This window comes from Zonotrichia leucophrys, chromosome Z (assembly GCF_028769735.1).
Source record: "Zonotrichia leucophrys gambelii isolate GWCS_2022_RI chromosome Z, RI_Zleu_2.0, whole genome shotgun sequence".
In the NCBI taxonomy this organism is placed as follows: Eukaryota; Metazoa; Chordata; class Aves; order Passeriformes; family Passerellidae; genus Zonotrichia; species Zonotrichia leucophrys.
Genome location: NC_088200.1, coordinates 58,276,734 through 58,299,469, shown reverse-complemented (window position 1 = coordinate 58,299,469; position 22,736 = coordinate 58,276,734). Strand labels below are relative to the sequence as shown.

Here is a 22,736-nt window from a genome sequence, read left to right as displayed (position 1 = left end):
AAATAGATATCCATGCAGACAAAAATCACCTCAGTTCCCTTGCAAGCTTCCTAAACATGCACAAGTCAGAATCTTGTCAACCGGAACAGATACTGCACTCAAAACATGAATGCTACACACCCATCTACTCACTCCTGAAACAACTAATTCTCTGTTCTTCACACCTCAGAAATGCATGGTTGTTCAAAAGTAAACTCATACCGTAACTGTAGCATCAGCAGCTACATGTTCATGTTCTGCAGATGATGAAGTAGAGGGAAAGGAACAAGATTCCCTCTCATCCTTAGCGGATGGAGTGGGTTTCTTTAGACTTCGTTTTGGAGTCACAATTCGTGGCTTTTGGATCTTCCCTCTATTCCCTTTGGTGTCTTCTGCAGATTCAGAATTACTTTTTTTGCAAATTAAAGATAAAAATCCCAATGGTTTTCGTCCACCCCTGTTCAAAACAAATATGGTCAGGATGTCATAGGATTGCTCGATAAAAGGAAGATGTAAATAGCATTGCAGGAGTCCAATTCTATACACAGGAAAAAAAAATAAACACACACCTACAGGACATATGAAAATTCTAAGGAAAAAAACCAAAAAGTCATTCTGAGAAAGGCTTTGGTATTACTGAATATTCTGGTACAAGAGTTTTTATGTCTAGTCACAGAGATTCTTGACAATTTTTAAGCCTGGGAACAGGAACTTATTATTTGCTGGTACTCCACAGCTCGTAACAAGCTACCAGACTTTCGGAGAGTGGCTTCAAGAAGGATGGAGGCACACTTCTGAAGAACAAACTGAAAATTCTGAGCATCCTTCATGTAATCAATGGAAAACCTGATCCCCAAGAATGGGGCTACAGCAGACTATCTGCTGCAGGATTTTAGCCTAATTACAGCAGTAAACCCAGACTAGTGAGCTTATGGAAGTCACAGCACTGAGCTTATGTGAGTCACACACAAAGCATTAACTTTTCATGTTGTTAAGAGTTTACAAATTAGAGAAGTAAACTTTAAGGCAAGGATTCCGATGTTAATGCATCACTATCCAATTGCTGTGGATGTCCCAAATATAAATACACAATATTGGTACTCACACAAGCATAATGAAAAAGTAAATGCCAGATTAGAAGAAGCCAGTGGAGCATCACAATCAAAATAATTAAGTACAGGAGCAACAGAGAACATGAACTCAAAACATTTAAATAAACAATACAGAAAGGTATATTTTAAAAATCAAGTCAACATATAGGTAAGAGGAATATCCTCTGAGCTGCCAAGATTGAAACTTCTTTGGGGAAATTACTTATGTCAGTGCTAAAAATTCAGTAACAAATCTTACTGGGAGAATGAACATCCAAACAAATGGATGGGTATACATGACACAACATGAGACCTAGCTATGGAAAAGAACAAATTATCCTAAGTTCCTATCACAGCCCATGGATGCCTGCCTGACAAAAGGCATCTATCATGTCTAAACAGACACACAATATGTCAGTAGTGCCCTTCAGTTGATCTACTCATTTAATGAGTAAAATAATGCAAATTTCAAAGCAGTCAGTTTGATGCTTTCTGATTTGCAGGAGATAATAGAAACTGTAACTCTTAGCCATGCTGGTCACAAACAATGGTACTGAAAAGATGTCAACATAGAAACATGATCTTTTTTTACAGAACAAGCTGACAAAACATTATTGCAATTACTCCATACCTGAGTAATGGAGTTTTTGAAGAGGATGCTGGGCTTCTAGTTTGCTCCAACTGTGCAGATTCATGCACATTCTCTTGCTTTCCTTGTCCACTTATTTCTGCTCTTCTGTTAGAGGTTAATCTAGACGTAACATCCTCTTCCATTTCAGATGCTGCATTCTCAAGTGGTGCTTTCCCTAAGCTCTCCAAAGTCTCAAGCTGGCTTTTCTCAGCCAGTTGTGAGATAGACTCAGACACCAACACAGAAGTAAGTACTTTTTCCTTTGCTGAGGCCTCTGTTTTTTGAAAAAGATTCCCTGTAAAAGAAGTTGAGGGTCAAAGACTTCCATGATAACACAAGAGCCCAAAAAATGCATTATATTAAAATGGTTTGAACCATTACAGCAGAAGGGCTGAATTTTTGTTTAGTTTTATTTGTCCATTTATTTTTATGAGTCACCACTATGAATTAAAAGTTTGTGGTCTACTTTTAAAGCCTTCAAGATCATATGGATGTTATAGGAAGAAGCTGGTAGAAGTTACAGCACACTCTTCCCCCTTCCCCTATCCTTTATTAGCACACCACAGAACTAAGTCTAGTCACCTAGCCTGTTTCTACAGCTTCCCTCAGCGGTCTTTTTCAGAGCCAAAATTATGGTTCACCAAGCCCTTCACTGGCTCAGATCAATGAAGATTGCATTGTCAGCAGTTTTGCTTTTCCTCTGTTTCTTCAGAGGATGATTGATCTCCTAAACAATTCCGTACGTTTTCAGTAAAAATGCAAAACAAAATAAAAACAAACTATTTTGGCATTGCATGCTTAAAACGCCAGTTAATACTTTTGATTATCTGTGCTCCTTTAAAAGTGGAAATATTTGCTTAAGAGACGATAACACGTTTAGTCAAAAAAACCTCTCAAATTTCACTAATAAACTAGCTACAGCAATGCTTTTAAAACCATTATTAAATAACCAACATTTATATAAGTCGGTACACCTAGTTTATAACAGAAAGCATGGAATGGTGGTATTAGTGTAGTACCAGGAAAACTTGTTTCTACTATTCTGTTAGATGGCCTCAGAAAGAATTATTTAGCATGACAACCAATACTAAGTTGTGATGTGTTTATATTCATTATACTTCGGTTTGCCAGTTTACATGTACATACCAGAAGTTACCATTGGCACATCTGGGGATTTAAGTGAATAACCCTGTATTTAAAAAAGAAAAAAAAAAAAAGGAGTTTTTTTAATTGCTCTTAATACAGAAAAGACAATGAAATTGATAAACTCATATCACACATGCACAGTTCTAAGCACAGGACTGATACAGTAGGACAGTGCAGCATCATTCATCACTTAACTCATTTCCTAAGCAGGTTTTTCAAGGTGTTCTTATGACGAATTACTCAAGACAAGGATATTGAGATAAGAGATTAAAGAAGGAAGAAGATGGTTATCCATCCCTTCCTAGAAAGGCTCTCTGAATCATCCGGGGAATTACCACCCATGCCTACACCAAGGTACACTATACAATATCAGCCCACTTACAAAGATCAATGGTAGTTGCTGCCATAAGCTTGGTCATATTGTAAAAAAGCACAAAAGGATACTGGAAAGATGGTGGCTTGTTTTCACTGGCAACTTGCTTTTTAAACTAGTACCTGCTATGTTAAGAATCAATAGGAACATATCTATCTAAAGCTTCTTCATGTAACAGACACAATGCAGATTCAAAACATCATTCAGTGCACCTAGACATCCTGCCAGTCATCCAATATACCTCCAGAGGTTCCTCTCCTGCAATGCCATTGTCATAAGGGTGATGCAGAATGAACCAAGTAAGACATATTACCAGTCTGTCTACTAGGAAGTCTAATTCAAAAACACCTGAGAGCCTACAGATTCTCAAAAAACCCTAATAATAAATAAACAAATACCCAAAACCTGTTGTAGATTTAAAAACTAAAAGCCATCTATAGGTGATGATTTTCCTTTTAAATTGTATAGGCATATATAGTACATATTTAAGCAAGTAACACCATTAAAAAATAATTAAAATGCTCTATTATGTGTTATGCATCTACCCCATGGATGCAAACTCACCAAATTATGATCTCACCTTGTAAGTGGTTTCCAGGCTATTTTCCACTGTAACAGAAGATGGAGTTTTCTTGGAAGGAGGAAAATCATTCTCTTCAAGCTCAGCAGCCAACCGTTTTTGAGCTGTCTGCAACTTTGGAACAGGGTCTACTCCACTCTCTAGCTGTTTGGTTTCCATGCTGCTGTTCAAAGGTCCAGCAACCTTACCAGCTGCAGTTGTCAAGGATCCAATACTGTTTATAGATATATAAAGTCATTATTGTGACAGTACTAGAAGCCAAAATTTACTTTGTATGAAGTTTCTGTGTGGAAAAATACAGTATTATTTATCTGCACAGTTGAACCCCCACATGCTGTATGGTCTCAAAAACATACAGACATATATAAGACATACAGAGAAGCAGCAGAGTATGATAAAGCTGTAATTGCATCACATTCTAGTTATGATCTGAGGACTTTCCTTAGTACAGTATATGGGTTTGTGGGTTTTTTACTACTTTGCAAAGTTCCATTTTTCATAATGTCTTTTTCCTTTGGTTTTTTTTTTTCCCTCCCAAATGGACTAAGAGATTTAGCTCAACAGTAATGTTGAACTAAAAATTTTGTTACACTGCATTCAGAGGTACTCTTTGTAAAAGAAATTCAAACCCTTTTGGATTGTAGTAGACAAACCAGCTATTATTCTTTGGAGTAATTAATTGTGTTTTCACATTGTCTGCCTTTTAAATAGTAAATTCAAGACAATAAGAATTTACATCTACTGTTTATCATGTTTTCCAGAAAACCATCTATATGAATAATCTGGATGAGCAATTAATAAACAGATACTCTACAAAACTGTTGAAGTAATGTAAAATGCAAACATGCTTAGATTTTTTCATTTCAATTGCTTTGCATTGTAAGTATCCATATTGCAAAGTAAAGCTCAAGATGGGCAAATGACTTCTACTAAAAAAGAAGAATTACTCTAAAGGGTAAATCGGAATTAAGATGACACCAAAATCTCAGCTAACTAAAACACTAAATTTAAAACACCAATAGAATCTTCCTCACATCGAATTAGAGCCCTTTTTACTTTCTTAATTCTCTAGCCACCTGTCAAAACTACTTCCTCTTGCATTTCTTCTTTTGAAAGTTCTAATCTGTACTAGACAGTCAGAGAACAATCAAGGTACACAAAAAACTGTTTCACTTTGATTAAAAAGAAAGCATTTACCTCTCCATTTCAGTCACAGTTGTTTCACTTGCATTTACAGGGCTGATAAGTATTGGGGCTGGTAGTACTGGTTCTGAAGTTTGCTCCACCATAGCAGATGCATCAAACTCTTTTGAGCCAGCTGGGATTTCCACCAATGTTAAAATGAATGTCTGTTCTTCCTCTGGACATCTGTGATCATCATTCACTACTATAATTTTTTCAAGGAAATAAGTAACAAAAAACCTATTAATCAAATATGAAAATATGCTGTTCTCTTCATATCCTCCCTACACAGAGTACTGAAATTTTAGGCATTCATTTCTCCATGGAAAAAGACACTGGACATATTCTTGAGACAATAAGCTTCCTGACTTCCCTGATAAGATACACATCATCATCTCCTGGTGCTTATTCACTGCAGAGGAATCCTGATTACCATTTAGAATGAGGAATATTAAAAATGCCTGGTAATGATGAAGACTTTAAAAGGGTGTTCTAGCATTAAAGAGCAATCTGCAGTTTAATTAAACATAAGTCATGGTGGTCAAGTGCCCCTCTGTCTTTAATTGCAACTCTCAGGTATTAAGAATTACTTCTTTAAATGGCAGATGTCTACTATTTTGAAGGTAAGCACAGGATTTTTCCCCTCACTGCAGATTGGCAGAACAGGATCTGAGAAGCATAGTCTTGAATTTAAGAGGAAAAACTGAGATAATTTAATCAACAAATAGATATTAACAGAGAGTTGCCAGCTGCCATCCATTAGAATTTAAGGAACAAACATTTGTGAAGTTTTCAAAAGATGGAAAACAACAATGGTACTCCATTATTTAAGACAGCTCTCAATGAGGTAAAGCTGTTATTCCAACCTCAGCTTGCTTGGATTCTTCATCTAATTAAACACAGTTTAAGATGCTTCACCGCAAGATTCTGGCAATAATACAGCACAGCAACAAATGCCTAAGAAGAAGTAGTAGCCTTATCTTTTGCAGAAGCTCATGAGTTACAGCTTTGGACTGTAGTTTCCACTAAAAGTAAGTATTCTGGGCCTCCGTCACTGTGACTATCCCCTATGTTAGACAAGTAATGGTTCCAAATCAAGTATTTCAATTTGTTCTAGGGAACAGCAGACATCACCTTCATAACTTTCATCGTACTGGATCAGTTAAGCACTAATCTGTTGACTCAGTACAGCTAAAGAAGGAAGTTTGATTGTTTTACACGTCCCCTTGTCTTCTTTCCCTCTGCTCCACACTTGCACAGTACAGCCCTCCTACTCACAGAGCTCTGAAACAGCATTCACTCGGTAAGTTTATGAGCAACTACAGCTCACTAAGCCAGTGGAAAACTACAGTTTCTCACCCTCTGTCACGTTCAGTTTTTGTCGGGTGAGTCAGCGGTGCAAAAAAGACTCTAAAAACTATATACTATACCTACCACAGGGTAAGCAGTGGGAGCTCTCAACAGGGCAAAGACAGCAAGTTTCCCTTCCACTGATACTTAAACTTAATGAAGGGCTATTCAAATAGTTTTTAAGTCTAGTTTCTACTAATGAAATGTAAAGACAAGAGGCTAGGGAGGGGAATATCATTATGCTGTGGATCATTATTTGTGTTAATAGAATAGATTGATTATAAGTCAATGAAAAATTAAATTTTTTTAAAATGAAAATTTCAGGGTTGTAATCTTTTAGTAAGCACAAATAAACAAATGTGGGCTTTTGCTAACTTTGAATATTAGCACATTATACCTGAAGTTTCTTCTCTGCTGCTTATGCAATGTCGTTGAGCATCCTGAGTACAAGCTTCATTCTAGAAACAACACAGTTGAAATAAAACAACACAGTTGAAATTAATAAATCTGGAAAATTACTCTAGGAAACAGGAAGAAACAAAGCATGTCAAATGCTGAAGATCCAAAAACTCCAATCACATCATCATTATTTCATTTATTAGTTTTCACTTCTAGCTGTTCTAGGCTGAAGAGTATTAGTCTAACAAGGACAAGAAACACTGGGGAAATATAAAATTTATATGCAGCTTGTTGTCTATATTAATAGTTTGTCAAAATAAATTTATACTTCCTACAGCACAATTCTGTCAGAGATGACTCACACAATAAATTGTTCAGCGGCACTAAGAAAGCAGATTCCTACAACCCTTAACAAACCACTGAGTGCCAAATAAAAACATTAACCTCTACAGCTCATCTATCCCTTCCCTTCTACAGCTTATCCCTTTACTAAAACCAGGAATTAATTGAACCAGCTCTACCACAAGCTGCCTTTTCTCATACTCTCTCTGCTAGGCCTGTAAGAGCAACATCATTTTTGCACATTGTCCTTATATGAAATCAGCCTTGACACAGCAACCTGCTGCACTCAGGAAACAAGCTACTATGCATCAGCTGTTCCAATGTAACTATATGCTCACTGATCTCACACAACACTAGAAACCCTGGGGAACTGTGAATGAACCTGTCTCTCATGACAAAAATAAGGTAACTCTCATTTATACTACAACATGGAGCCACAAGCCACTGCAAAGAAATGCATGTGCAAGACATATTGTTTACCTGTGACAACATAAATGATGATAATATAAATGATATAGATATATGTAAAAATATGCAAAATTTGTGTATGTCATATAATCATGCATGTAAAGCTCTGAATTGTTTAATCGTTTTTTTAAATAAATGAGAAAGAACATAACGAAGAATGCAGTTTGCTTTGCTCCATCCAAGTAGTAACACTTTAACTTCATTTTAATGTAAACAAACGTAACAGTAAGATGTCAGTCACACTGAATGGATACAAGAATCTTAGGTAACTTCTTCCATCAGGACTTCTTAAAAATTCCTCCCAGTTTTGCTAATATGTATTACTTATTACTGAAACGTTCTAAAGAGAGTTTGCAAAGATTAAGTTTGTCTGAAAGATTGTTTGGATATGCCCCTGTGAAAAAGTAAGTTTCATTTACCACTGAAGTATCAAGTGTTTACAACTGGTGAGTATATTTGCACTGAAAACCTCTTTCTTTACAGAATTTCAAAATCTTGGCACTTCTGGACTGTAATTAAGTTCTTGTTCTTTACCTGAGTAAAGCTGACTGTACAGATTTGGTGCTCAAGAGGACAAGGACTCTGCTCAGACAGTTCATCCACAGAACTTTGATTTGGACAATCTTCTTGTCCAAGGTGTGATTTTTCAGGTTTTGGTGATGCAGTTAGATGTCCTAAATCTCCTGAATTTCCACATGCATCTCTTATCTGCTCTTCTGTTCTGCAAGGTATATATCTCGTTAATTTGAAACCAGATAAAGATACCCTATGCAAATGCTAAATTCTGTGTTACAATGAATTTAATATGAATAATATGTAATTACAGGGAAACAAAGTGCCTGTTTAAAGACTACATCATTGTACTAAACAGAACGCATAATCTTTGAACAAATCTACATAAAGAATTTCACAGAAAGGCCTCTGTAACTTCACTAATGGAAACACTCCTACTTGAAAGCACAACCAAGCAGGAAGCCTTATAAGCTCATTAACATTTCTAAATTAATCAACTCATTAACATTTCCTTGCAGTTTCATGAAAGACAGTTAAGCAACAAGGTAATTTCTAAGTTCTAAAACAGCAAACAAAAGTTAATGTTCTATCTCCAAAAGCTGTAGCAGAACACGTAAGGGAGAAAAACCTGAAGTCTCAACTGTACACTATCTGTGTAAACACAGTGTCTGTGAGCACACTTTTTCCATTACAGTCACATACTACACCTGAACTTCAGCTGCATATTTTAAGACACAGTAGGAATAAAGTCAGTATTAAATGATGAGTCTTCTTACCTCTCAACTTTGTCTACTTGCTTGTTAAGTTCCATACTTCCAGATGCAAAGTCATGAAGAACTGAAGAATCACCTGCAGCTTGTCTGACTGGCTCTGGTTCCACCTTCTGCATTTCTGCATTACTCCTCAAGGTTGTAGGATCTAAGTTTTATAAGAACAAAAATTAAAATATTGTCTTTGCAGTCTGCAGGTATATATATCTGTATTCCTTTTTATATATAATCTTGTATGAATTAAAGTTTTGTAGTATGTTTATACAGACACATATACACGAATATGCGCATGAATAATTGTGTCTTACATAAATAAGGTATATATACACACATATCTCATCTTGCCTTTCCTATTTTGCCAGTGGCATGAAGACAAGAGTTTGAAGATTATCTTTCTTGCAACTGCTTTAAGAATAGAAAGCCAGTTCCTTCTATCTCCTCTTTCACTTTAAATGGAAGGAAAAGACAGTGATAACAGAAAAAAGTACAGTGGATTTGACTGTATTTCTGTATTTGTATAGTTACAGATTCTGCCAATCTGTAATTGGCAGTCCAGTAATTTAAGTGCCTTGCAAGTATTTTAATACCTGCAGAAAAAACCTGCCATTCAAATTTCATTTAATTTCATACTGAAAGGTATTCTCATAAACATTATATATGTATAAAACGATATCACAAATGGGTACCCTATCTTACAATGGCGATGTTTCACCTGTAAATGTGAATGGAAAGTGAAAACTTTCAGCTTTGTTTCATTTCATCAACAGATGTGAATCTATTGAATAACCATTTTCAGAGCCCTAGGATAAGAAACAGGCTTACCAGATTGAATTTGCTCTAGTTGTTCCACAAGTATATTTGCATTAAATATCTCCTGCATTATGTTTTCACTGGACCTCAATATTGCAGAGGCTGGCTCAGGCTCCAGGTGTCCGCCTCCTGTCAGTCTCATACTACTCACCACAGGCAAAGAGCTACCACTACAAGTAAAAGGAAAGAAGTCATCAACAGAGTCCCTGATTTTTGACGGTTAGCGAAGAGAAGATATAAGAGATATGGGGTAGATCAAACAATGAAGACCTGAAATGCAGGCTACAACTGGCAGAGAAGACAGAAAACTACCCGGCAAGATAAAAAAAAAAAAATCTTCTGTGAATTGAAACAGACTAGTATGCTGCAAACTAGTATGTTTCTAACGTAAAGGAATTAAAAAAAAAAAAAGAGAAAAATGTATATGTTTAAATAACAGGAGAAGATCAGAAATCTAATACATATGACATGGTAGTAAGTTCTGGTAATACAAAGAAAATAATAAATAAAAGTAATACAAAGAAAAATAATATAATTAAACTGGATGCAAAATAAATTATCTTGGATTAACATTTTTCAAAGAGCATAATCTCATACTTTGTTCAAGCAGTCAAAAAGTTAAATAGTTTCTCAAATAAATCATGATAATCAGCAGATGTTTCTCTGGGAAAGTGTCCCACTAAGCTGTCTAGTAATTCACAAATGTAAAAATTATTAATGATCATTCATTCAAATCATAATGATGGAAGATCAACTGGTTTCTTGCCATCCCTTTGCTCTAAATCTTTGATCTACACCCCTGCAGCAGCAGTGACAATTAAGTGATTTGCCTTGGTCTGATTAGCTGTAGAGAACTTTGCAAGAAAGAGCCTGATAATTAAGAATGATCCAGTACATAATTAGTTTGCACATTTTTTTCTCCCCCTCTTCCCCGAGTAAACCTAATTTCATGAGAGAAAAAACAGTTGTAGATACCCAAAATTACACACAAACACTTCATAAAAGTAGGAAGAAAGAGATGAGAGGAGTTCCTGCAAATTACATACTACATTACATTAACTGAGAAACCTTTACTTAAGCAAGACTGCTTGCAAATTGATAAAAATGCCAGAAAGAACCTAGCAAAAGTAAGCAGTGCCAGAGGATCTCTCTCACTAAAGAAAATGAAATAGTCAACCTGGTATCAATAGCATCCATCTCTGAATATTCTTCTATCCCTGTTCTTGTGCCAGTGATTTGATGCTCTACATTGATGTTGTTTCCATCCTCAGAAGGCAGCAATTCCTTGACTGAAGTGTCTGAAGAAAGCAAATACTGACTAGAAGTTCTATATTCTTTGGAGTAGGCATGATTTACAAGGCTATGAGCCACGTCCAAGTCCTCTTGAGCAGGTAACATATGTGTCTGTTCTGGTTATAAAAATAAACAGAAGGGAAAATTTCATTTAAAACACTCAGGTTTGGCATGTATAAAAAGCTATGTAACTTCAAGCCTTGTTTAACAAAGTTTCTATTCTCCAAAGACACGGATTGAAATCCCAGATAAACACAGTCCTAAGAGAATACTTTTTGTAGTAAGAACACAAAAAGTAACATTCAGCAAATGAAAGCAGATTAAAAAATGGTAGACAAAATCTGTAACAAACCCAGGTAATTTCAGGTTGTAGCTAGTTAGGATGAAAAGGCTATGCTTAACATTAAAGGTCTGAAAAGGTCACTGAAAGTTACAGTCGTTTAAGCTTGATCCCTTTCTTTCATCCAGTTTATGTGCCCAGATCAATTTAAACATGTGTATCCTAAAGGCAACAAAAACAACTCTCTAGCAGTGATACCATTGGCAGTATTCAGTAGGGTGCCTGCCTGTTTCATTATGCGTTACAATGCACAGGACTAAAAGCATGAAAGGCTCTTGACCTCCTGCCATGCAGCAGCACGTGGCAGAGCTTTGCAGCCACTGCTCCATTCCTCCTTAGGCGGACCCAGAAAGCATGCGAGCGAGGCTTTGTCCCATAAATCAGATCATACCTTCAGTGCTTGTTTTTAACTGGAAATTTGGATCACCCATGGCAAGTAAAGTCATGGCAGCTTCAGTGCTTCCATCATTAATTCCTGTGAAGTCTTTCACACACATTGAAAGTTAGAACCACATTAACTAGAAACATTAACATATTCAAAAAATATTTGATACTACCACCAATACAGTGAAGTACGTATTTTTTAAATTGACCTTATTTATGAATCAAAATGCTTGTAGGCAAGCAGCCATTCTAATCCAGCAAATCCAAACTACTCTTAAAACACTGAGCAGCAACACAACTGCCTTTAAGGGTGTACTGAATACAGGTGGCAAGGTGTTGCCAGCAGGGGCCTGCCCTGGACACAGCCAGTTCCAGCTGACCCACTGCAGGACACAGCTGAGCTTCTCAATCAAGATCGTGGCACCTTTGGAAACAAATTTTAAGAAAGGGGGATATGTGTATATCAGTAGCAAGTTAACAGGAAATACATAAGCAAGATTGTTTCATATCTACCTTTGTCCACATCTGGATTTTCATGTATGATTGTTTCCTTAAATACAAAGAAACACAATATCAAAGTTCTATATAAAATTACCTCATTTTTATTTAATGCTTACATGTAAATTCTGTGCCCACAAGTTACCCTGGTTTTAAGGCTAACAATATTTACTAACACAGTTTTCCCACAGGTGTGCTTCACATCTCTATGTTACAGGTACCAATAAAAAAAGCTACACAGCTGCATTCAGACATGGCAAAATGAAACTGCTGAAATAGCTTTGTATGACCAATGAAACAAACGAAAGACATTCTTACAGTTGTTGAGGTGCTTTCTTCTTCCCTCTGTACTACTGGTTGGATAGAAGCACAAGTAAGACTTTCAGCATCAGTAGCCACCTGCAAATCTGGGATATTCACAGATATTTCCAGCTGTAAAAGTAATTTTACAAGTATTTGAGTTCATCAGATGCAAAAGAAAATCTGTCAAATGCAAATTTTTATAAACTTCACATATTTAACAGATGTTCAACATCTAGAGAAATCCTTTGCAAAAATCATACCTTCTGATTTGAGAAGGAAGCAGTGGTATGAATAGAAGGCAGAACAGGTACTGCTGCCTGTAGTTAAGTGGAAGCATCAGACAACCTAAGGCCTTGTTTCTAGTCACTCACCTGTCCACTGAACTAAGCTATGCAGCTGAGATCTTTTATAGTGACTCTTTACCTCAAATGTGTTTTCTTATTTTTTAGTCTTTTTCTGCTTTTTAAGTGTTCAGGATGGAAAATCAGTACAGACTTATTTCCAAAGCAAGATAGGGAATCAACATGCAGACACATAGAAACAGACCCACTCACCATTTCACCTATTTTTTTTTTCTTCCTCAGCAATGTATTTTCACTGAGAACTTCAGACATTTGACATTTTCAGAAATGACGACTTGAAATTTGACAGAAAGTTTATACTTCCAGGGAAGTTCTTACAGAAAACACTACTCAATCTGAGTTGCTCTCAAAGGCCTGCACATTACAGACTTTCAACTGACCTATTTAAATTTTACAACAACGGGTCCTTGGGTATCTAACCACATTCCTCATTATTACTCATGTCTCCTAAGCATTAAACTAGGCAACTTGATTGTAATCCCCAAGCATTAGATATACTCTACATCTCTGAAATTAAGGATTCAGCAAAAGTTTCCATACGGCAACTTTGCCACCAATTATCATTCTAGAAATCCCTTTGTGTTTTGACTGAGCTTTAAATTATTCTGCTGTTTCATCTGGAGAAAGAAACAGTGTGATTCATTCAGGAGACAATAAAAAGCAGGATTTCAATGGGCAAAGAGAAGAAGAGGACCAGCAGTAGTGGTATGAAAAAAAGCACTAGAAAGCAAAAAGCACCAAAGTGAATGGAAAGTAGCAATGACAGGAAAAATAACAGAAAAATGTCTTCTACTGGATGGTGTAAGACCTAAGCATGATAAATGGTATGAAATAAAGGATGAAGATTGTACTGGCCATGACTGGGATGAAGTTAATTTTTTTCATACCAACCCACATAATGTTGTCTTCTGGATTTTTAACTACAACATGGTTGGTAACACACCAGTGTTTCTGCTATTCCTGCACAACATCAATGCTTTTTTTCTATTTTATCCAGCAAGGAGGCCAGGGGTAAGCAAGAGGTCAGGAGGGCACACAGCTAGTACAGCTGACCCAAGCTGATCAAAAGGAAATTCTGTATCATATCATGACACGCTCAACAATAAAAGCCCAGGGAAAGGAGGGAGAAGATGAAGCCGTTTGTGGTTAGGGCATTTGTCTTCCAAAGTTACTCTTACATAAACTGAGGCCCTGATTCCCAGGAAGTAATCTGACAGTGGAAAGCAGCAAACACATTCCTTATTTTGTTTTTCATTTACACGCAGCTTTTCCTTCATGTATGTAACTGTCTTTATATCAACAGAGAAATCTTCTTGCCCTCCTAATTTCTCCTTGTCACACAGGAAAAGGGAGTAAGCAAGCAGATGTGTGTGTCTGGTTGCTCGTCAGGTCAGCCTACCTGAATAGTTAAAAGTTTCTCGGCAAGGGGGACATGACATACAGAAACATTTTCCTCATACCCTCATTTCCTAACATTCAAATATGAAATTGAAGTGTTCCATTTGATCCATTTTGGGCCTCAAAACACATGGACAAGCATCGAGTCTGGGTCTATATTCAATCCCAATAAACAAACTGGTGAGTTCCCTGCAAACCTATATACAGTTTGTAAACATAATTACATAACTGGATTTTAGGCTGAGGCTGTATTAAGTTCAAAACCAAGTGTATGTGCCAAGTAACATCCCTGCTACTCTCAACACCATTCTTAACTTCAACTTGGATAAAACCCAAATACCCAGAGATACAACTAGTATACAATCTTTTTAAACAATCAGAACAAAATTACAGATATAGAATCCAGCTACACCATACCTCCTCCACAGTTTCCTGTATCTGCATAGGAATTGGTTTTGGAGATCGAAGCCCTATAGGAACAAACACTGGAGCCTTGTTCACTTCCTCTGATGCAAAGCATTCATCTTCATCATCAAGTTCAAAATCATCTGCCTCCTCATCCTCCTCCTCTTCCTCTTGAGAAGCCCGGAGGGTAACAAAGGTTATCTTTGAACTTCTGGGTTCCTTCCCAGATTTTCTTCTCTGTGTAGTTTTCAAACTTTTGTCTCTGGTAACACTCAGTTTAGCATCTTGCCTCTGAATCCCCTTCTCACTGCAATCAGGCTCACATTCAGAGGCAGAAGAAGGAGCCGTTTTTGCCTCCAACACATGTTCTGGCAGTGCCATCTGTTTTGATGATCTCCTGAACTGCCTTCTAAAGTACAGAACAAAAACAATGAAATCCAAGACTTTCCAAAGGGAGGGATACAACAAATCAAAATAAACCCAATTTAAAAAAATAAGTTATCATTGTGACCAACAATGCAAACTATTTACTTCTTAACTTCTTAGTGACACATAAGCATTTAATCAGAAATTTAACTTCTTCCTGTGTACATAAGGTACTTATTGCAAATATGTATTAAGCAGTTTCAAAATGCTAGAAATGTTCACAATTAAACTTGCAAGAAACACAATTCTTTGATTAGAAAAGTATGAAATTATTTTAATTTTGAGGGATGTGGAAGTCACATACTTTTTAAGTCATAGGAACAGTTCCAGTTGTTTTTTGCTAAAGCTAGACTAGAAGCCCCCAACTATGATACTTTAATTGATTAGACTATTGTTTACAAACTGAAACTATTAGGTGATAACTACTTATCTGCTTTGGTTTCTCAGACAGCATTCTCTTCAATAATCAGTTACCTACAGTTTCCTCCTTTAAAATCATGAGCACAATCACTCTGAGTACCAAAAGCAATGACAAACTTTGCCCCCAAAACATTCTCCTTGGTAAACTGGTGAAGAGTGGAAGCAAATGGTAGCAGAGGACACTACTGGCACAAAGTTTCTCTTTAGGTTAATCCCACAATCCTGTGCCTTCAAAAATGGGTACTCTCGTGTCCTCCCCTAAAAAATCAGGAATTTCTGTTGAAACCATGGGATAGATTGGTGAAAGTACTGGCTGTGTTCATTTTATGAGAATACAGGCAGAGTAAGAGACAAAGGAGCATTTGCACACATCTGCTAAGTTCAGATGGAAGACACAAAAAAAAAAAAAACTGACATGCTGCATGCACTCACATTACACATGGCAGAACTACAGCCAATAACTGTCAATCAACTGAGTTTGGTTTACAAAGCAAAACAGCTGTTTTACCTTGTGAGACTGCCTGGACACTTTTCTTGTGAGGTAGAAAGCTGAGAATCATTATCTTGTTCTACGTGTTTCTCACTCTCTGATGATATCCCTGGAGACTGGAGTGTAATGTCCAGCCTGATTCTCTTATGAGATGTTTCTTCAACATTCTCTGCAAAACTGTGTTTCCTTGTAGCCTCTGAGAAGGATCCAGCTTCCAATGTACTACTCGAGTTTTCCTGAACAGAGGAGATTATTATTACTATATTAAGTGCCAAACATTTGTAACTGGTTTTGGTGACTGAAAGAACTTAGTTTGAGGATCTCGAGAATGTGCCCAGCTGTCATCTCTGATAACTTAGGATATTCTTCCTTGATGTCTTTAATTTTGGGTTCTATAGCAGAGGTGTCATTAACTGATATTATCTATGATACTTGAATTCGCAGTGCAGCTGGTAGTTAACAGACCAACACCGTACTCAATTTATCAAGAGCAACAACCCTTTAGAAGCTGGAAAGATAAATAACTTTCTAAAATTACCTATTAATTTAAAGATCAATTTGCAGGAATTATTTTTTTTCTGCCTTGGGAACAAGGTAGGAAGAAAAAACTAACATACTTTATAAAAAAGCATTTCAATATTATTCAACATATACACAGACAAACATCAGCAACCACAATTCTATCAACTATGGATACTTGGCTAAAAGAATATGCTAACTAGAAGTTTTAGTCATACATATAAAAAATAAGGAACACTAGATAAACTTGATCCAGTTATCCAGCATTAGAGATGGAACTAGTCTGGGCTAAGTTAGGCCTGTTGAGCAAATTTAAGAAGGTCTGACCTTTGTTCACACTCATTTTAATTTCTAAGTGTACTAACACAGATTGTAGGCAGTATCTGAAGTTAGGTAACTGCCTTAATTTCCATTGTTCAATGAATAACAAACAATAAATTAATTTTCAATAGTGTTAGCACGTATTTATTATAATGCAAATTTCTGATCATATAAACCATCAAACTTAGGACAACAGTGTATATTAGGTATTTCCATAGGTTTTAAATTCTAATTCCATTTATTCAGTATAGTTTCCAATGGTGAATTTTTAAAAAATCAAATAATCACATTAACATTTTCCAGCCACACACTGGATTTCTGTGCCACCTATCTTTCTAAGAATTTGGACAAAAGGATTGAGGTGTAACTGGCTCAAAATACATGATAAGCACTTACCCCTGATACACCTGTTTTTAGTAACACCAAAAATTCTTCATTTCTCTCAGTACTGTCCTCTTCTCTGTTTTCACACTCTCCAGGATAATCTCTTTTCCCAGTAAGTCTCATTAGGTCTGGCGTCGGGTTCCAATGGGGTTCCCTTCCTCTCTGTTCACTTTCTTCTCCAGAACTTAATTTATCACTGGACCTACAAAAATATGTTTTAACTTTTACTTCTGAAGAACTATAAAGTACACTCTATAAGTGTGGCTTACTATCAGATATTTAGTACTTCTAGCTAGAAATGAACTTATGTTCTGAATTTTTATTTGCTTAGTTGGCTAAATGTAAAAAAAAAAAAAAACCATAAAAGAAGAAAAAACACACTGCATAAAGGAGATAATTCATCTGCAGTAGTGGACCTTCCTGATTAGTTTCGGGAAAGATTTTAGGAAACAAAAGAACATAAGGTCAGATAGACTGGAAAAAGTCAGACCAACACAGGTCTCCAAAATTAAGCAGCCATAGGAACACTATATTCACTAATTCCAGTGTTCAAGGTTCTACTGCTTTCAAAAAGGATACAATTATTACATCTTTTCAAACAAGTTCAGATAGGTAAGAGAGAAATCTTGGCCTTCTAAACTCATGGCTTGAGAAGAAGGGACTTAGAGTAATCCAGAAGAATACAATTTAGTCAGCCTCATCTGAGTCCCTGGGAAGGCGACAGAACAACTGAATCTGGAAACTACTTCCAGACACATGAAAAACAACCTAACTTGGAGTAGTTAGCATGGATTAGTAATGGGGAAGTTATGCTTAATCAACTTGATAACATCTTTCAATGAAATGACTGGCTCAATAAATAAAGGGAGAGAAGTAAGTAGTATCTGCCAGGATTCCAGCAAGGCTTGTTAACACTGTTGAACACTGTCTCTTGTAACATGCTGATAACTGAACTCATGAAGTATGGACTGAAAGAACATTAAAAACTGATTGAGTTGTCAAGTTCTGAGGTTTGTGATCAGTGATGCAAAGTCCAGTTGGAGACCAACAACCAACACTGTGCCCCATGGGTTAATACTGTATCGACTCCTGTCCAGTATCTCCACAAAATAATCTGGATGATGGAGCAGAGTGTAACCTCAGCAAGTTTACAGATTAGGCAAATCTAGAAGGAATTGCTTCCCAAAGACAGACACACCCAAAGGTTATATTGGCCTCCAGAGGGACCTGCAGAGGCTGGACAAGTGGGCTACAGGAACCTCAGGAAGTTCAGCCCGGGGAGATGCAAAGTCCTGCACCAGGGCAAGAGCAACCCAAGGCACCACTGCATGCTGCAAAGCCACCCTGGTGGGAAAGCAGCTTTGCAGAAAAGAGCCCGGCTGTCCTGACGGTCTCTGAGTTAAACGTGAAGCAGCAAAGTGCTGTGGCTGCACAAGCAGGTAATGGTGACCTGGGCTGCAGCAGGAGAAGTGTTACCAGCAGGCCAAGGGAGGTGATCCTTGCCCCTTGTTCAGCACTGATGAAGCCACACCTGCAGGACTGACCAGTTCTGGGCTCCCTGTGGGAGAGACCTGAATACACTGGAGACAGCCCCTCAAAGGGTCACACCGATGGTAAAGAGCTGGAAGCATCTCTCCTGTGACAAAACGCTGAAGGAGCAGGAACTGTTCAACTTGGAGAGAAGGCTCATGGAGAGCCTTCTCTGAAGGATCTGAAGAGATCCCTCTTCAACAGTTCCACAAAAACTCAAGGGGAGACTGCAAACAGGACAGAGCCAGGCTCTTTCTAGGGGTGCCCAGTGATGGGACAAGAGACAATGGGCAAACGCTGCAAGACAGGAGGTTCTTCTGAGCACCAGGAAATCCTGTTTCACTGTGAGGGTTACCAAGCACTGGCACAGGCTGCCCAGAGAGACCGTGGAGTCTCTATCCTTGGCAAGATTTTTGAGACATTTGAGAAGCCGTCCAGACAGTATTGGGCAACCAGCTCCAGGTGTCTTGACCAGAAGACTTCTAGCAGACCCTTCCACCCTCAACCATTCTGTGAATCTGTGAAAGTCCCCCATCATAGAAGATGATAAGATTGTCAAGTAAGGCCCTTGTCTTGCTAGCCAAAAGACTCTGGGACATGATTTCAACATAATTTTTGGAAGAGATTTTAGAGAGTTTTAGGGACAGATGCAAACCACAAGTTAATTCCAGAAAATTGCAAAATTTTAAAATAGATTTGGGACTGCTCTGTGTAAGTTAAGACTGAGCAAAAGGTAGCTTATAACACAGAGCTGTCGCATGTAAGTGCCACAATCTGCCTCATACTGCACATAGATTATAAGCACTATCACAGGAAGTTTTACTACTGGAAAGAAAAACTGAAGAGACTCAGAATATTTCTTACAGAAACAAAGTGAGCTTGCTGTTTTCTTCTCATTTCTCAATTATAAGGGAGTGCAAATGGCATTGCTCAGTCTTTGGTCCACATTCCACATCATGGGTGCACTGTACCCCAAGAATTTATTAGTGAGAAATTCGGACAACTAAACCCTGATTACTTGCTTCCACTCTCACCCATGAAGTACCTTCTAAAAAGAAAAACAGCCTTGGAAAAAAAATCCTAATCCTCTTAAAAACTGTTCTATTACTTAAGAACGCCACCTAGTGACTTGCACAGCACATAGCAGATAACAACTAGTAACAGCTCCAGAAGCAAGTGCTGTATAACAACTGGAAAAATGCACAAAATTTTTAAAGTACTGTCACATCTTAACCACAGCTGACAAGTGTCAGGAAGTCAGTCAGTCCCTAAACCCCTGGGAGGAGGAGAATTGGAAAGAAAAGGTAAACCTTGTGGGTTTAGATATGAAGTTTAATAATCATAACAAAGTAAAATATAAAATAATGAAAAGGAGAGGCAGACACACAGACAGAGGGGAATAAAACACAAGGAAACAAGTGATGCACAACTGGTCACTGCTTGCTGACTGACACCCAGCCTGTGCCCAATAAGTGTTCAGCATCTCCTAGCCAGGTCCCTCCAGTTTATAGAGTGAGCATGATGTTCCATGGTATGGAATATCCTTTTGGCCAGTTCACACCAGCTGTTCTGGCTGTGCTCCCTCTCAGCTGCTTACGCACCTGCTCCCTAGCAGACCATGAGACACTGAAAAGTCCTCAACTCAGGGTAAGCACTGCTCAACAAAAACTAAAATGTCAGAGTGTTATTGATGTTATTCTCATATTGAATCCAAAATGCAGCACTGCACCAGCTAATAAGAAGAAAATAAACTCTACCCCAGTTGAAAATGAAAGATTTTTTACTTTGAAAAGAGGTAACTTTACCTTTCTGTGGTATCCTGAACGCCTCCTATAGCATCTGTAGATAGGCACACTTCTTGCACTCTTTTGCAGTTATAATCTGGTGATTTTTTAGAAGAATAAAGCGTTTCTGATGTCATGCTTCTTGAATTTATGTCTAGATTGTCATTCTCAGCCAAATTTCCCACAAGCAACAATATGTCCATGTCATCCTTTGATTTGAGAAAAAAAAAGCCCAATATTAGCAAAGTATATAAAAATATTTATTATTATAACAAAATAAATCACCTGTAAAATAAAGTGTTGCAAATTATGATCAAGTTGATAAACTGAGATGAAACTTCATTTAAAAACTGCCAAGTAGTTTATGGTACCATCACTGCTCCTTGCTCCTCTAGGAAGGCATTTAGCTAATAAAAGACAGATACTAAAACCAATATAGTCCTTCATGAAAAGCAACCAAGGAGCTCAGGAGAAACCCAGCAACAGAATACAACATGCAGGTAACTACTTGTGTATCATGAATATGACTGAAATGTCAAAATCCAAGTGAAGTCTTTGTATGTCTTATCAATGTGTCACTAGCAGGATTTTGGAAAACCCTGTAATAGCATGCAAATACTGAGCAGGAATTCTTACAAGGCTGAAATTAATTAATGTATTTACAAACAGCTTATTTAGATGCCTTAAAAAAAGCTAGAGTGGAACCAAGAATCAGTAAGTGTAGTCAGAAATAGAATCTCACTTTTGAGGAGAGAAGGTTTTCAGATTCTTCTGTCACAGGTAGATTCTCTCCATGATTCATTTCTTCTTCATCTGGGGCAGTAAGTTTTTGTACTACTGGAGATACTTTATTGCTGTATGTTCTTTCTAGATTTGGTCTAGCTCTTGGAGACTCAATCCTTACGAGTTGTCCTGGTTTCAGAGCACTTAGCCTGCCTTCTTGGGGGGTAAGTTTTTCAGTACTGATGAATTTAAAGCAAAACAAACAAATTTAAAGAAAATACACATTTTACTTTGGCTGGGAGAGAAAAAAAGCACTTCTGCACTTACATTTTGAATTAACACTTACACAAGAGACTACCAGACTGCTTTGTTTAAGATTAATAAAATTATATTTTCAAATAGATTTCTGATTTATGGTTAACTTTGGAGCAGAAATAACAAAATTATTTTGTCAAGGCATTTTTAACATAAAAAACAAGTCGTGTCGCTAACCACACCAACATGAAAGCATCAGCGGTCTAACACACATTTAAGATCTTATTTCAACAACAGTGGCAGTAAAATAGAAGAACATATGGATGGACAAATGAGAGTCAAGTCTCTGACATTTTGCAAAACTTGAATGTTACATATCTTACAACAAATCTTACACATGTGATTGCTACTTAAGTAAATACAGACCAAGTAATAAAAAATCTTGGTTAGGAACACCTATGAGCTTGTACAGATCAAGTATGTATCAGATAAATAATAATGAAGAGTGCAGGCAAAAAAAATGTACTCTGAAAACACTGGAAAAAGCCGTTTGTAGGCACTGGAAATGAAATACTGTAAAAAGACAAAAGACAAGGAACAGAAGGATTGACACTTGCAAAGATATCTCATTATACACAGACAAAAGCTTTTCAAATGCTATTTTGCTAAACTCAAACCTCACCTGCTTTGTTCAGACAATAAGGTTTCAGAAATAGAGAGCACCTGAGGCACCTCTTGCTGTTCCTGTTCCTCTTTGCTCAATACATCTGCTTGACACAATACAGCTTCATTTTCACCCTTCAATTTACAGTAAAGGAAGCATGAAGAAAAATAGAAGTACGTAAGCTTCTAAAACAGACATACACTCAATATACTAAAATAGAAACAATGTTATTTTCCCAACTGAAGTAAAGGTAAAAATAATCTTATCATAATTCAAGTTATATGCAAAAAGGAACAGAAGTCTTAATACTCCTGGGATACCTAGAGTTAAGTTCTTAAACACTATGTGCACCCAAGCATTATGGGAAACACCCGTCTACTTATTATTCAATCAATTCCCTAATACATGAAGCACGGTCGAAACAAGATACTTCAGCAAATGGAAAACCTTTGAAAACTGGACACAGCAGAGGGCAGCACAGACACACCCAAGCCACAATAACAGAGCCTCAAGATCCAGAAGGCCTAATAAGCTTCATGTCTGTATTTACCACACTGGCTCCACGAAGAAGCCCCTCAAACACATCCTTCAACACTTCAGGCC

At 37.2% G+C, this 22,736-nt stretch overlaps 1 protein-coding gene across 2 annotated transcripts in view; it reads right to left on the bottom strand.

The window, feature by feature from the left end:
* BDP1 (B double prime 1, subunit of RNA polymerase III transcription initiation factor IIIB) overlaps nucleotides 1–22,736 on the bottom strand; it is a 52,703-nt gene that overhangs the window by 3,785 nt on the left and 26,182 nt on the right. For both annotated transcript variants that reach the window (XM_064735362.1, XM_064735363.1), the window contains exons 23-41: nucleotides 22,152–22,267; nucleotides 21,234–21,453; nucleotides 20,513–20,700; nucleotides 17,190–17,379; nucleotides 15,972–16,189; nucleotides 14,630–15,026; nucleotides 12,468–12,581; nucleotides 12,165–12,201; nucleotides 11,659–11,751; nucleotides 10,812–11,043; nucleotides 9,647–9,804; nucleotides 8,831–8,972; nucleotides 8,076–8,262; nucleotides 6,730–6,790; nucleotides 4,998–5,187; nucleotides 3,801–4,014; nucleotides 2,848–2,890; nucleotides 1,702–1,996; nucleotides 202–436 (exon numbers count right to left, since the gene is read on the bottom strand). In XM_064735362.1, coding sequence (XP_064591432.1) covers nucleotides 202–436; nucleotides 1,702–1,996; nucleotides 2,848–2,890; nucleotides 3,801–4,014; nucleotides 4,998–5,187; nucleotides 6,730–6,790; nucleotides 8,076–8,262; nucleotides 8,831–8,972; nucleotides 9,647–9,804; nucleotides 10,812–11,043; nucleotides 11,659–11,751; nucleotides 12,165–12,201; nucleotides 12,468–12,581; nucleotides 14,630–15,026; nucleotides 15,972–16,189; nucleotides 17,190–17,379; nucleotides 20,513–20,700; nucleotides 21,234–21,453; nucleotides 22,152–22,267 — 3,330 coding nt within the window. The remainder of the gene's footprint in view (nucleotides 1–201; nucleotides 437–1,701; nucleotides 1,997–2,847; nucleotides 2,891–3,800; nucleotides 4,015–4,997; nucleotides 5,188–6,729; nucleotides 6,791–8,075; nucleotides 8,263–8,830; nucleotides 8,973–9,646; nucleotides 9,805–10,811; nucleotides 11,044–11,658; nucleotides 11,752–12,164; nucleotides 12,202–12,467; nucleotides 12,582–14,629; nucleotides 15,027–15,971; nucleotides 16,190–17,189; nucleotides 17,380–20,512; nucleotides 20,701–21,233; nucleotides 21,454–22,151; nucleotides 22,268–22,736) is intronic.